At 39.8% G+C, this 16510-nt stretch overlaps 1 protein-coding gene across 1 annotated transcript in view; it reads left to right on the top strand.

Moving 5' to 3' along the window:
* Positions 1–16510, top strand: part of CDC20B (cell division cycle 20B) — a 60113-nt gene that overhangs the window by 20243 nt on the left and 23360 nt on the right. The window contains exons 3-5 of the mRNA XM_017959548.3: positions 6214–6442; positions 9383–9513; positions 13324–13417. Of these exons, the coding sequence (XP_017815037.2) occupies positions 6214–6442; positions 9383–9513; positions 13324–13417 (454 nt within the window). The remainder of the gene's footprint in view (positions 1–6213; positions 6443–9382; positions 9514–13323; positions 13418–16510) is intronic.

Raw genomic sequence — 16510 nt, 5'->3', positions numbered from 1 at the left:
TACAGACTTGAACTTGTTTTAAAAACCCAGATGCACTTTTGTTGTTTCATTTATCTCATTCTCTAATTTCTGCAGAAATGTTTGTTTTACTCTGTACAATTTGAGAATTGTTCTTTTTTTTTTTTTTTTTTAACGAGACAAGGTCTATCTCTATTGCCCAGGCTGGAGTGCTGTGGCATGATCTTGGCTCACTGCAATCTCTGCCTCCTGGGCTCAAGCCATCCTCCCACCTCAGCCTCCTGAGCAGCTGGGACTATCGGCACACACCACCATGCCCGGCTAATTTTTGTATTTTTGTTCAGATGGAGTTTCACCACGTTGTCGAGGCTAGTATCGAACTCCTGAGCTCAAGCAATCTGCCTGCCTTGGCCTCCCCAAGTGCTGGGATTATAGGCGTGAGCCACTGTGCCTGGCCTGAGAATTGTTCTCCTTAGTGGGAAAGGATAAAAACATCTTATTTCCTTGCCTCTGGATTCTTTCTCAAATCCCTTGTCCCTTTTTAGTACTAATTGCCTCTAGGGGAAGAGATTCATCTATTTATTCATTACGGGGTTCCTAGATACCAATGTCCCAAGGATAGTAAGATAAAAGTCAAAGTCCCTGGTCTTAAGGAGTATATGATATAGCAGGAGAGAAAGTAAAAAAGTGGAATATGAGCAGACCTGCTTTTTAGCATAGGGATTAGATTGATTTGTCAGAGTTCAAACCGTGGCAGGGTTGCTCTGGTTGGTTGTGAAGGTTGTGCACTGCATATTCTAGAGGGTGCCATCCATAGAGAAAATGATCTATACAGCTGTATGCAGTATACAGCTGCCTATTAGCTCTATATCCTTGCTTAAATTACTTAATACCATTAAGATATTTCTTCCAACTCTGTAGAATGGGGGAAATAATACTAGTACCTATTTCACAGGGTTGTGATGAAACTAAAATAAACACTCCCTCTAAATCATATATCCCAGTGCTTGGCATGGATTAAGTGTTTGATAAATGTTATTAACACAGGGTGGTCATGCTGGAGCATGCACTGTGGGTGTGGAAGCACAGGGAGGGCTTAGTATTTGTTCCTAGGGCTGCTGCAGCAAATTACCACAAACTTGGTGGCTTAAATACACGTATTCTCTTCTAGTTACGGAGGCCAGAAGTCCAAACTCAGTTTCACTGGGCAGAAGCTGAGGGGTCAGCAGGGCCTGGCCTCCTCCAGAGGCTCGAGGGGAGAATCCATTCCTTTCCTCTTCCAGTTTCTGGTACCTGCCAGCATTTCTTGGCCTGTGGCCCTATCACTCTGGTCTCTGCCTTTGTGGTCACATTGCTTCTCCTCTTCTGTGTGCAGTCACATCTCCCTCTGCCTTCCTCTTACAAGGATACATGTGATTGCATTTAGGACTCATCCTGAAAATTCACAACAGTCTCCTTACCTCAACTTAACTTCATCCTGAACTTAAGTCTGCATAGTCCCTTTGGCATATGAAGTAACATTTACAAGTTCCAGGGATTAGGATCTGGATATCTCTGGGGACAATTATTTAGCTACCATTGGCTGCCTAACCTAGTTTGGAATAGGGAGGAAGGGAAAGTCAGAGACACCTTCCTGAAAGAGTTGATGGCTGAACCCAGGTGTGAAGGTGGCTGGGAGTTCCCTGGCAGAGAACTGGGGATGAACATCCCACGTGGGAAACATTCAGCGTGGACAGAGTGATGGTAGATGAGTCACAGAAACTCAGACCTGCTAAGGCAGTAGGATATTGTCAATATGCAATTTCTCAATAGTTTTCACGGACATAGCTGACATAGCATCAAATTTTTATTCTTTAATTTCCTCTTTTAAACACAGAATTTTTTAAATGTACATTTAAAGTTTGGAATTTCCTTGGAATTTTGCTCCAAGGAAACCTTTGAGCAAGTGTCTCTGTCCTCTGCCATGTTTTCTGCAAACTAAGTCTATCTTCCAATATGGTGTCTCCTCCCTTTCTTGGTACCTGTGAGGGAAAGGGCTACCTGGACATAGTGGAGCCGTTGCAAACATAGCCTACTGAATGTGGCCCACAGACATGCTCTGTTCAGTCCTCCAGTCTTTTCTAAAAATTACAATCAGTTGAACACTTTAAAAAGTGGGAAAATTCATATGAAAAGTCTAAATTTCTAACATCTTCTAAGAAATGAGACAATGTGTCTCAATGTGTTCTTGCTGCGGCTAAAACACGAACATTAAAGTTTGAGAGATTCCCTCAGTTTCTGGGGCCAAGACCCCATAGCCTCTGAGCTGGTACTGTGGCTTTTTTCTTAGTGGAGAGAAATAAAAACAGTGGGGAAATGAAAGTCCAAGTGGCCCTGTGAAGGGGCTCATGCTTGTAATCCTAGCACCTTGGGGGGCTTAGGTAGGAGGATTGCTTGAGCCCAGGAGTTAAAGACCAGCCTGGGCAACATAGTGAAACCCCGTCTCTCCAAAAAATACAAAAATTAGCCAGGCATGGTGGTGCACACCTGTAGTCCCAGCTACTGGTGAGCCTGAGGCAGGAGGATCGCTTGAGCTCTGGGACATCGAGGCTGCGGTGAGCCATGATCGTGCTGCTACACTCCAGCCTGGGTGACAGAGTGAGACTGCCTCAAAATAACAAAGCAAAACAAAAAAGAAGGCCAGAGTGGGTCACGCTCTCATCCAAGCTGGCGTTACTCATCACCTTACCTGCTGCCCTCTAGTCTGGGCTTCTGAGATTGAGATGCCTGATTGACACGTGCAGCCTCTTTTCATCTTTCCCATTCCTACTCAAAAACAAACAGCTGTAAGACAGAAAAACTGACCCCCAACAACACTCTTTACAACGGCCTGTCTCCTGGGAAAGACGTTCTCTTCGGTCAGTTGGTGGGGAGAGCACAGAGCAGCAGTGGAGAGAGAGCTGGCCTTGCCCCCTGGGGGCTGCAGGCAGGGTGGGCCAGTGCCCTCACATATGCTTAGTAAAAAACCCAAACTGAATCAAAGCTTACTGCTTCAACATTCTAGCATATTCCTTTCCTATCTTTCATTTAGATCTAGGAAGTGGGACTGTATTGGAATTCTGTTTTATAGTCCCTGTTTTACAGCTAGCAATATATTGTGAGCATTTGCATGTTTCATTCACTATTATCCTATGTTACCATTTTAAAAAAGATTTCTTTTATTGAAGTGAAATTCTCATGTTAAAAATAACTTTTTTTTTTTTTTTTGAGACGGAGTTTTGCTCTTGTTGCCCAGGCTGGAGTGCAATGGTGCCATCTCGGCTCACTGCAACCTCTGCCTCCTAGGTTCAAGTGATTCTCTTGTCTCAGCCTCCCAAGTAGCTGGGATTACAGGTGCATGCCACCATGCCTGGCTAATTTTTGTGTTTTTAGCAGAGATGGGGTTTCATCATATTGGTTAGGCTGGTCTCGAACTCCTGAGCTCAGGTGATTTACCTGCCTCAGTCTCCCAAAGTGTTGGGATTACAGGTGTGAGCCACTGCACCCGGCCAGAAATAACCTTTTAAGACACCAATTCAGTGGTTTTAGTGTATTCCCAATGTTCTGGAACCACCACTTCTCTCTTGTTCCAAAACGTTTTCATCACCTCAAAAGAAAACTCCATACCCATTAAGCAGTTGCTCCCCATTTCCTCCTCCCCTAATCTCTGACAATGACCAATCTGTGTTCTCTCCCTGTGGATTTTCTTAGGCTGACTGTTTCCTATAGATGGAATCATACGATATGTGACCTTTCCTGTCTAGCTTCTTTCACTTAGCATAATGCTTTCAAGGCTTATGCACATTATGACATGTATCAGCTACTCATTCCTCTTGGGAGTGATATGTAGATCACTTGCATATGTAGATACGTCCCATGATTTGTCTACGCGTTCATCTGTTGATGAGCGTTTGGGCTGTCTGCACCTTCTTAGTGTGATTAGCGCTACTATGAACATATGTGCACATGAATTTGAGTACATATACCTACGAGTGGACTTGCTGGGTCATGTGGTAATTCTAGGTTTATCTTTTTGAGGGATCACCAAACTAATCTTCCACAGTGACTGCATCCTTTCACATTCTGTACACTTGCAATGTAAAAAGCTTCCAGTTTCTTTGCATCCTTACCAATGCTTATTAGTTTCCATTAAAAAAATTCTAACCATCCTCTTGAGTGTGAAGTGGTGCTTTGGTGTGGTTTAGTTTACATTTTCCTAATGTATGCCATTTCTGATGGCAGCAGAGCAGTCCCTCTTAGAGATGTCCTGTTAGTTTGCCTAGTCAGTTCTCCATTGGTAAATATTTAGTCTGTCTCACATCTTTTTGTACTTACAAACATGTAAAATGCAGTACATACCCTCATGTTCTCAGTTGAGAGCCTGGACTCTGGGGTCAGACAGGTGAGCCTCGGGTGTGGTATCTCCACTTACTGTGTAGTCTTGGGCAATTCACTTGACCTCTAAGCCTCAGTTTCTTCACTGATAAAATGGGCATAAATAACATCTGCTTCACAGATGTTTCTTAGGATTAAATACAAACATGTGTAAAACCCTTTACATATGGGTTCATACATAGTAAGCAGTCAGTAAATGCTGGATGTTTTCTCCATCTTGGTTCGTATCTTAGATTTTTTTTTCTTTCTTTTCTTTTCTTTTTTTTTTTTTTTTTTTTACTTTGAGAGAGGGTCTCACTTTGTCGCCCAGGCTGGAGTGCAGTGGCGCCAATGTGGCTCACTGCAGCGAGCAATCCTCCTACCTCAGCCCCGTCAAGTAGCTGGCAATTCAAGTGCACGCCACCATGCTTGACTCATTCTTGTACTTTTTGTAGAGACAGGGTTTTGCCTTGTTGCCAAGGCTGGTCCCGAACACCTGGGCTCAAGCAATCTGCCTGCCTCAGCCTCACAAAGAGCTAGGATTACAGGCATGAGCCGCCATGGCCAGCTGATTTCTTTTTTAAATTCTTAGAGGTGATATTGCTGGGTCAGTAGAAGTTATGCACATATTTGAGGGCTTTTGAAAGGACATTGTCCAAAAGTCCTTTCCAGATACTAATTTAACCCCCACGAGCAGTGCATGCCAGTGTTTGTTTTTGGCACCTTCAACACCAGGGATTGTCACAAAAAAATTATTGCTAACATCTCATTGCTCTTTTAAATTTGCATTTCTTTGATTGCTAGTGAGATTAAATATCTTTTGGGCATTTATATATCTCTTTTATGAATTGCCTTTTTAATGTACTATGCCCCAGTTTTTCTATTGAGTTGGTAAACTTGTCAATTTCTATGAGAGCTCTTTATGACTAGGATTTTAATGTAAGTTGTCTGTCATTTTGTTAAACGATAATTCATTTCTAGTTTGTCACTTACATTTTAATTTCACATGGCTACATGGGATGGTTCACTACTACAGGCTCTATAAATATCAAACTCCTAGTGTTTCTTAGAGAGGATGGACAGATGAGCAAATCACTTACTTTCTCTAGGCCTCAGCTTCCCCATCTGTGAAATGAAGGGTTTGGACTAGAAAATTGCTGTTTATATCCAGATTTGAAATTTTATTATTTCATACAAACATCTTGCATGTTCAGTACATAGTGTTGTATCATATGTCATATTTTACACTGATATGTGATGGTAATATTTATAAATGTAATTACTCCCTAAACTACTTTGGTATACCTACAGACCCTTCAGCAGAGGCTCTAAGTAAGTAGTAGCATTTTGTTGTTTTTTAGATAGAAAAAATGTATATCTATTTTATATATAAAATAATAGATTTCACATATAAACATAAAAATATAACATATTTTACACATAAATATATATAAAATGTAACAGTTTACACATAAGTATATAAAAATGTAACATGTTTATATATAAATACATGTAAAAATAACATGTTTTATAAATATAAATATAAAATATAACTTTTATATATATTAATATAAAAATATATAAAATATGAACATATTTCATATATAAATATAAATATATACAAGATAACATATTTATGTTTATATAATATATAACTGTAAAATATAACATTTAATGTATAACTATATACAAAAATGTATATAAATATATAAAATAACATCCAGGTTACAAAAATTAAAAAATCTCATTATATATATTTTATTGGTGTTGTACTAGATGAGTCATCTGAAGTCTCTTCTAGGGAATTTTTACTTTTGCATCACTGAGGCCAGTGGAGTTACAGCTGTTTTTGTTGTTAAACAGGTATTTGATTCAGTTAATGCTACGTATTCTGACTTTAAGAGTCACTTTGCGAAGAGGTTGTCCGCGGAGGTTCCTGTTGCGAGTAGCCCCATTACCACAAGGTGGAGGCAAAGTCAAACTAGGGCTTTGTCCTCTGATTCCTTTGGGGAAGAGCAGTCAACCACCTACCTCCCAGAAGCTTCCGGATCAGTGCTGAAGACAACGCCTGAGAAAGAAACCTGGACTCTAGGTGAGGAGCCCCAAATGCCACAGCCCAGTTACACAACGTGAATAAAAGATACGTTCCTGAGAGATTCTTTGTCTTGTAGAACTAAGGAGTGCCACATTGAGTCAACTCTTTTCTCTTTTTCTCCCTTTGAATAAGAAATTTCCAAGGTGGGGAGAAATGACACAAAAACAAAGGAAAGGTACTGTATGTGTTAAAAAAAAAAACCCAAAACTTTAGACAAATTAAATTTAACAAAGTTAGTTGTGCAAAGAACCATTGGCCAATGGGCAACCAGAGAACCACTCCGCCATGTGGGGGCGAGCAGCATTTATGGACAGGAATTGGGAGTGAGTAGAAGCCGGCCTGATTGGCTACAGCTCAGTTTGCCTTATTTGCACGTGGTCTGATTAGTTGGCCACCTGTGATTGACTGAAGCTCAGCTTCTGTGATTGGCGGAGACTCAGCTAAGTTAAGCTTTCAGTTAGTTTACATCCCAAGTTAGGTTGCAATTTAAGATGTAGGGACTCATCCTACATCCTCAGGCCAAATTTAGCTTAATTTTAATATGTTTTCAAGACTTGCATTGGTTAGTTGATTGCTTTTGAAAAGACTGTATGAATGTGTATGTATATATGTATATGTATATACACACATATATATGTGCTTTTGTTTTGCAAAGTATAGAATTTTAATGACTAGTAAGGTTCCTGGTATACAGATTAAGAAAAAATTATGCGTTAGTAATGGAATAATCAGATGTGAAATAGAAGGAAAAGACACAAGCAGGAGAGAATGAGAGGAAGAGAAAGTAAGAGGAAGGAAGCAAGAGAGAGGGATGAGGGGATGGATGAGGGGAGAGAGACAAAAAGAGAGAAGAGAGGAGAAGGAGACAGAGGAGGAGGAGGAGGAAGAGGAGAAAGAAAGAAGAAAGAAGAACCTCCAAAATTAGTAGGAAAAGTGAAGAAAAGGGAAGGAAAGGAGAGTGAGAGACAGTCTATGATGCGGCAGAGATGGGGGAGTGGGCTCCAAACCACCAGTGTGATGGGCAGGATCCGTGATCAACCTGCCAGAGCCCCGAAACACAAACTCTCTCTCTGAAATATGTAATTCTCATTTGGGCACAGCCATTTTCATTCCCATCCTTCAGAAGCAAAATTTGTCACCTATCATTAGCTGATGTAATGCCCATTCTCTCTTTTGAGAATCATAGGCAACATAATTCTTTTGACTATCAGCATATTTATTAAGACAAATGTTAATAGAAGTGCCAGCTCTTTTCAATGACATCAGACACAATGATGCATTGCAGTCTGCCGATTGAAAGGGAGCCCAGATTTTTTTCAAACCAATGAAGTTCCCATGTGACGACAGGCATTAATACTGAAAGTATTTAATAATTGAAAATATTTAATAACCAAGGAGGGAAGCAGTAGGAGATAAGGGGTTGTGAAAAAGGTCATTGTTATGACTATCTTCTAAAAGAAATCTTTTGTATCTCAGTGCAATTGAGGGACAGTTTTGATGCTGATTGTTTTTGGAAGAATTTCTGGCTAAAATTAGGGGCTCCCTTTTTCTTTCGAGGCTCTAAATTAATTTATTGATTTTTAAAAAAAGTATGGCATTGTGTGAGAAATTCAGAAATCAGATATTAACCAAAAGGATTTTACAAGAAAGGCCATTTTATTTTTCTACTTAAGTTAATACTAGGGATTAATCAGATCTATTGGTTTCTCAGTGCTTTGCTAGTGGGGTTTCTTTCTTTTTGTTTTGGAAGAGCAGATACTGAAGATCCTCCCATTCCAAAGGGACATTTATGGAGAGGTTTATTTTCAGTCATGCTCTGTGGACAGAACCTGAGAGGTCCCTTCTTTCTTAGGCTGGTGGACCTGACTTCTTTGTTTATAACTGGGGTGATTGTCAGTACTAGCCTCTGACTGCAACTTTTTCTTTCTCATTTGAAGTTCTCAGAGCTGGCTTTTTCTTCCCTGTACTCTTTTACAAATACCACGAGAAAGCAAGCATGCATAATTTCTCAGGACAAAGAGCAAGATCTAAAACTTTGATCAACATTTCATATTTTTATCCTTCTTCTCCCTAAATGTAATCTATATTGCTTAAATTTTGAATGTCTCAGTACTTGAGGTACTAGGCTCTAGGAACATTAGTGAGAGTTTATCAAGCCCATGGTTGTCCAAATGAAGAAGAGATTGTCACATAGCAAAAGGCCAAGATTTTCCAATGGTCCCTTGGCTCCTGTGATGAACAAGTGATATGGCAGATATTTAGTTTTAGAGAATGACTTGACAGGTTTCCAGTGCAGTTGAAAGTCTGGTAAAGGGCTTTCTCAATCTTGAGAAGAGAATAGGTAGGAATAATATTGATGCAAGAAACACTAACTCTTCTATTACTTTAACTTAGAAAGTATTTCACTAATGCCATCTTAAACTATCTTTAAAACATCTTTCTGCAATAGAAAGGGGGAGAGAGGCAGAGTGATTTGCTCATGATTATGCAGTGAATGTCAATGCTGGCAAAGCAAGCATCCCATAATGCTTTCCTTGCAGGATGACCATAGCTCAGGCAAACCGGATACTCTTTCCACTATCATTTAAAACTATGGAACTGTTTCTATCCATTCTTCAAATGTGCAAATCTGTTTTTTTTTCCATACAGAGATAAAGCATTTACACTGCTGCCGCTGCAGATGAAGTCAGGTCTTTAATCTTGGCACCTCTTCCCTGCTCTAGAGACCACTGAGGCAGCTTTCTCATTGAGTGACAACCTTATGAAGTCAGCAGTCTGGATAAAATTCTGTTCTGCTCTCTGCAATGGACTTTGGAGTGATGAGAGCTTGGACTTTCTCACTCTGTCCTACTGTGAAAGATGCCATGGCCAGTCCTACAATCAAATTGATTATCTTGTTTTAAAAACCAAATTCAAAGATAAATGTCTTTCTTGTAGGATCCTGCAAAGAACCACCGAAAACCCCCAGCAAAGGAATTTCTGAAGCAAGTAACTCTGCTCTCCATTTTTGCAAGGCACCTCATGCAATGGACAGAGACTGGAAAGAAAATGTTGCCTCAAAAGGGCAGGTAGGTAAAGAGAAAAAAACTGAAGATCCCTTGTCTAGAGAAGCTGAGACAACTTAGTCGCAAATGTAAGGAAAAAGTTGCTTAGCTGCTCTTACCCATCAATGAGAAAATGATGCATTCCTGGTAAAAAAAAAATGAATAATTAAAGGATATGAATAGAGCCACCTTTTTTTTTTTTTTTTTTTTTTTTTTTTTGAGACGGAGTCTCACTCTGTCACCCAGGCTGGAGTGCAGTGGCCGATCTCAGCTCACTGCAAGCTCCATCTCCCGGTTTACGCATTCTCCTTCCTCACCTCTCGAAAGTAGCTGGGACTACAGGCGCTCAGCCACCCTCGCCTCGCTAGTTTTTTTGTATTTTTTTTAGTAGAGACGGGTTTCACTGTGTTAGCCAGGATGGTCTCGACTTGACCTCGATCCGCCTGCCTCGCCTCCCAAAGTGCTGGGATTACAGGCGTGAGCCACCGCGCCCGGCCCGAATAGAGCCACTTTGTAAAAGAAAGAAGATACCCCCCAAATATATGAGAAACTGTTGAATTGGGATTAATTAAAAAAGTGAAAATGAGAATAACCATTTTATCTTTACAAACAGGTAAAAGTTAAAAATATAATGAAATTATACTTATTATGGTATGCTTCCTCTTAGCCTAAGGATCTCTTGCTGTCATCATTTCCATCTGTGTGATGATGTGATCTGTCCTTTGGGGTCTCTTAGGAAAAGTTGAATTATTCCTCTATATGATGGTCTTTTAAATATTTACCTTAAGCCTTTCTTGTTGTTTTTTTCTTGGTTAAGTACATTTATTACATTTAGGTATCTCTTATTTATCATAGTTTTAAGATCTTAGGAGTCTGACATAGATCTTTTGGGCACATTAAATATCAATAACATGTTTTTGCATTTATCAAATCCAGTGAAGAATCTTTGAAGGAATCAATGTTTCAGTTCAAAAACTTTGAACTAGAAAAGTCATACATTCTCAATGTAGGCAAAATTACTTATTCAGTGTATGCCTTTTTTCTGTGCTTTGCTATTTTACTAGAAGAATAATAAAATATTATAAATATAAATTTTAGTTATCTGAACTCATATGCAGTTGGAAGTCAATGTTTTAGAGCAGGTGTTTTGATGCGTGCTTTATTGTTGGATATGGGTTTGGAGGATAGGGAATGGCCGGGGAGTCCCACTGAGATAATTAGGGGGCACTGGTGGCCTCAAACCTGGACCAGGTTATTAACACTCCTTTCTTTTTCACCCCCTACTGCTGATTGGAGTTTTTGCTGTCCCACCCTTTAGGATTTCCCTTTTCCTTCCTCTTATCCTTTCTGGTAACTGGTGGCAGCAAGGTTCGTGGCTCCATCTGTGGGCTCATGATGGTGTTGGCAAGATACTCCTTAGCAATTGTTATACCAGCTGGAACGTCACCCCAGCATCACTGAAGAACCTGGACAGGGGATAATGGAAGCTGCTCTACGATGTTAAGGAGAGCATTTTTTGCCATGATTAGTTAGAAGTCAAATAGCTTAGAGAGTGGTGAAGACACGAAGCGAGGTCTTTCCCCTGTAGAGTAAGCGTGTGTCTTCATGTGGTCCTCACTGATCATCTGGAGGGTGTTCCACAACAAGGGCTTGCATAGCCATGGAGACTTTCAGAATTCATCCTCCAGGAGCTCCATATTAAGTTGCTGATTAAAGTGGTAAGTAGATCTAATCTAGGAAAGAGCACCCCTGCACCCACAGAACAGAAGTGCCTGCTAAACCTTGCTGTGATCAGCTTTGTGGTAACTGTGGGATTCTGAAGAAATGAGTCTGTGAAGAGGTCATTGAACTACTGATGAGCAGGCCATTTTAGGAATATTATTTTATACTAATGGTTCTCAACTTGGGGTGATTTTACTCATCAAGGGTCATTTGGCAATATCTAAAGACATTTGATTGTTACAACTCAGGGGGAGAGCATCTCGTGGGTGAAGGCCTGGGTTACTGCTAAACATCCTACAATGCACAGAACAGCTCCCACAACAATGAATTATCGGCTGCCAAATGCCCATAGTGCCAAGATTGGGAAACCCTGCTTTCCAGTTAGTTGTTCTACCTTGAGTAACTAAAAACCATGATTCATTGACAGCAATGCCAATTATGTGACATAACATCAAGGAAGAAAAACAAAATACCAAAACGTTGCCTGTCAGAGAGACTTCTTTCTGAACTGTGGGGACCCAGAGTGTAAGGAACATGGCTGTGCTTTGGTCAAGGATAGGCTGAGGTAGGATGTTTACATTCTTCATGACTCAGTGAGTCTAGAGCACAGGTGTATAACTCCGCTTGTTGTCAGCCATGTAGACACAGCATGGAGAAGCTCACCACTATAGCTGTAACACCTGCAAAGCCATCACTTGGCTCTAAGCGACTGTTGTCTGTAAAAGGTATAATTGCCCTGTTGACACTGTGCAGGAGCTGGCACCCGCAGAAAGAGAAAGCCAGAGCTGTCCGTCTTTGCAGATGGATGAGGGGAGCCAGAACACAGCTTGGCTTGCTCGTGCCCAGAGAAAGAAAGTGTTAAGCTGCTGACCCTGAAGGCAAGGGAGAGCCAGCCATGCAGCTGTGTGTGGGGGTCACGGAATTAAGCAGCTGAAATAAAGGTGAACAGCGTAGAGAGCTAGTTAAGAAAGCTGTTGATGAGAGCTGCTGCTGAATAAAATCATTCACCTGCCTACGGCCACTCCCCCGAGTGTTCTTTCTGCTCATTCACCCTCTCCCTCCGGACCTCAACATGACCTTTGGCGCAGTTGTGAACCTGACACAGTGTTTGTCATATTTGGGAGAGGAAATATCTTGTTGTGAAGAAGCAAAACAGAATCTTCTCTGTTTTAACCATTTATCAGTATGTTTTTAGGAAATTTCATCAGTTATTTTTCTTTCCACTTATTACTAATTTTCCCAGGGGTTTTTGATTGAAGTTGGATGTAAGAATGTCAGAAGTGCTCTTTGTATATTGGCCCAAAGGGATAGGACCCAGATTTTTGTGCACATGGAATTTTAGTAAACTTACTTAAGAACTCTGTGAAGGTGTTAACAAAAAGGGACCTTAAGATGGCAGTTCAGTTGTGGCAGGCTTTGGAGATGTCACCAGCCTATGGTGTATAGGCTAAACGGATTTTTAGGCTAGAAGAATAAAAAAAGATTTTATTCTAGCCAAAAATACCTGCTCTATGGAGTTGTTGAACTCCATAGTCTTTTATTACCAGTGTTCTATGATTTCATGATGATAAAGCTTGGCATTAAAAAAAAGACTCATTATAAATCAAAAGCCCATTGGTGGATATTTTCATTCTTGGAGATCCATATCCTATAGTTCTTGGAAAGTTGCTTGAATTATTTTTAATAATTTTTTTGACTATCATTTATTTTTTCTTTATGAAATATTTGGATTGTCTCTCCAATTCTCTTATCTTTTATCTTCTATTTTTCATCTCACTGTTTTTTTTTTTTTTTTTAACCTTTTGGGTGATTTCCTCAACTCTGTTCACCAACCTTCCTATAAAACTTTTTATTTTGGCTATCCTACTTTTAATTATGGAGTTGTTGAACTCCATAGAGCAGGAGAAATAATATATGTAAAATGCTCAGCACTGTTCGTTACATAGTGTTTAGTTAATAAATAATAGTGATTATTGTGGTGTTGGCTTTTACAATGTGGAATCTTTGAACTCCTTAGTGAATTATCAGTTGTAATTCTATATTATACATCACATTTTAGTTGTACATATATGTTTCTAAAGAAGTATTCTCCTTATGTGTGCTTATTTTCAGAAATGCCTAAAACAACTCTTTGTAACCCAGAAGGTGGTTCAGCAGGCTAATGGAAAAATGCAGCTCTGTGAGCAATCCCAATGTGTTTGGAAAGGTACAGGGTCAAGACATTGTCCTTCCTTCCTGCCCTCCTCTCTCTGCCTCCTTCATGTCTTCCTAATCTTAAAATATATTATTTTAAATATATTTTATAATATTAAAGATATATGATATAAATATATAATAATAAATAATAACAGACTAAATCCATCTAATTGTAAAATTTGAATAATTCTCATAAACCTCTGTTCTAACTACTCCTACCTCCAAGTCCCATTCTCTATAGGTGACCACCTTTAGCTCTTCCAGCTGTACTCCTGGTATTTACATCTACTTTCTAAATAATATTGGTAAACTGCTATTTCTTGCGACTTTAGACTTGATCATGACTTTTTTGTTTTTGGTGTTGCTCAGGCTGGAGTGCAGTGGTGCGGTCTCGGCTGACTGCAACCTTTGCCTCCCAGGTTCAGAGGATTCTCATGCCTCAGCTTCCTGAGTAGCTGGGATTATAGGCATGCACCACCATGCCTGGTTAATTTTTTTTTTTTGTATTTTTAGTAGAGTTGGGGTTCACCATGTTGGCCATGGCTGGTCTCGAACTCCTGGCCACAAGTGATCCTCCTGCCTCAGCCTCCCAAAGTGCTGGGATTATAGGCATAGTAGGTAAGAATTTAGTTATCTTTCTGCCTCATTCAGTTTCATCAGTTTCTTGACATGCTTATATCACACTTTAAAAAAGTAAAATTAGAAGTTAATGTTTACATGTTACTACACAACTATTATTCACTATCAAGTCAAATAGTATAATTGTGCTTCTTTTCTAGTATAACTTTTGCTGAGTATTAAAAGTTGCCTTATTTTTCATTTACTAGATATCTATGACACTGTTAATATTTCTTCTAAATGCTCCAATGTTTTGTTCCGTAGCTGTCAATAATAATTTCCATGTGCTCACTCACTCCAGTTTCTTCTTTTCCTTGATGACCTCCCGCTGAGAGCCTGCTGAACAGGCTGCTTTCTTGGCCAGTTGCACGGTTGTCTTCCAGGACTTTTCACCAATATTAGATCCACTATTTTTGGGCAGCTATGTTATGCTCTTTCTGGGTTTGCTGGTCTGAAAATGTCCTTATTCTTCTTTTATGCTTGATTCCTAGTTTGGCTGGCTATAAATTCTAGTTTCACTCAGAATTTTGACAATATTGCTTTATTATTTTCCAGCATCCACTGTTGCTGTTGAGAAGTCCTGTGTTAATTTGACTTCAACTTTGCTTTTTCTCTTTTGATGCTCTTAGAAAAGCCTTTTATCACCAAGTGTTCTAAGATTTCATGATGATAAAGCTTGGCACTGAAAAAAAACCCAACTTATTGTAAATCAAAAGCCCATTGGTGGATATTTTCATTCTTGGAGATCCATATCCTATAGTTCTTGGAAAGTTGCTTGAATTATTTTTTAATATTTTTTTCACTATCGTTTATTTTTTCTTTCTTTATGAAATATTCTGGATTGACTCTCCAATTCTCTTATCTTTTATCTTCTATTTTTCATCTCATTTTTTTTTTTTTTAAACCTTTTGGGTGATTTCCTCAACTCTATTCACCAGCCTTCCTATGAAACTTTTTATTTTGGCTCTCCTACTTTTAATTTTTTAAAAGCAATTTCTGTACTCTGTTCCTTTTTTTTTTTTTTTCTTTACAGCATCCTGTTGGTGCTTCATGGATATACCACCTTCTCCTATATCTCTGACAATATTATTTTGTAGAGTTTTGGAAATACTTCTGTGCTCTCTGCGTTGTTTTCCTTTGCTTTGGTTTTCTCTCCCTCCAACCCCTCATTTACTTTGGCTTCTCTCTTTCAGGGTAAAAACTTTCCCGAAAGCTGTGCGTTTTAAAAATAGTACTAGGGTAAAGAGCTTAGTTCTCCTATCCTAGGTTAAAGAGCACCAGGGTAAATTCAGCATAAAGATTTTAGTACAGGCGCGGTGGGTCAAGCCTGCAATCCTAGCACTTTCAGAGGCCGAGGCGGTGGATCACTTGAAGCCAGGAGTTTGAGACCAGCCTGGCCAACATGGTGAGACCCCATCTCTACTAAAAACACAAAAATTAGCTGAGCATAGTGGCTCACACCTGAAATCCGAGCTACTTGAGAGGTTGAGGCAGGAGAATCACTTGAACCCGGAAGGCGGAGGTTGTAGTGAGCCAAAATCACACCACTGCACTCCAGCCTGGGCGACAAAGTGAGACTGTCTTTTTTTTTTTTTTTAACTCAAAATCTGTTTTTTTTGTTTCATACATCTCCATGGTGCCTGGTGCTATTGAATTAAAAAAATTGTCATTTTTATTTATCCAGAGAATAAACATCTGGTTTCTTCTGGTATATGCATATATGTGTGTATGTATTTACTTGGTTGGGCAGGGTGTGTGTGTATGTGTGGGAACTTGACAGTCTTTCAACTAACCCACCTCTCAGTCTTCTCTGTGCCTCTGAGCCCTTGTGGGATTTTGCAAGGCAAATCAGCTTGTTTCTCTTCACTGTCTCCCTCTTCACTGTCTCCCTTTGCAGGCACTTGAGGGGTAGTTTCTTATGCTCTTCTTGGTCAGTTATTAATCCTTTATTCACTTTCTAGAAAATTATTGCACTCTCTTGCCCACTGCTATATTCACTCTCATACTGTTTGTTCTTGTGTTTTCACCCCTTTAAAAAGTCATTTGCTGTACTTACGCTGAAAATAGGAGGCGGAGGAAATAAGCTTATATGGCCCTTCCACCGACTTGACTTGACTTACATCTGTCTCTCCCCTTCCCATAGATCACTTTAGTGGCAACATGAAGAAATGATTTGAACAGGGGGATGTTGGAGGCAAAGACTAACTGAGAGGCCCTCTGAATGTTCTATGCAAGACTCTGTTATTGATTCTTTTAAGGAAATTTAAACTATGAAATAGATCCCACGTAAGCCAAGTAATTGCTCATCAGTGGATCATGGGGCAAATGTTATCCAGGTGCTGTGTATATAAAGCAATTCTTTATGCCTTGTCCATATCTGATGACTCTGAAACCTTACAGCAGGCAGCCCCTGTAAACTTTCAGGTGTACCTCTTTGCCCAAAGCTGGTAGGAAACTTCAGATGGTGGTGTTGTGAGTGTAACAG

The sequence above is a fragment of the Papio anubis genome, chromosome 5, assembly GCF_008728515.1.
Source record: "Papio anubis isolate 15944 chromosome 5, Panubis1.0, whole genome shotgun sequence".
In the NCBI taxonomy this organism is placed as follows: Eukaryota; Metazoa; Chordata; class Mammalia; order Primates; family Cercopithecidae; genus Papio; species Papio anubis.
This window is presented reverse-complemented; position numbering and strand designations above follow the sequence as displayed.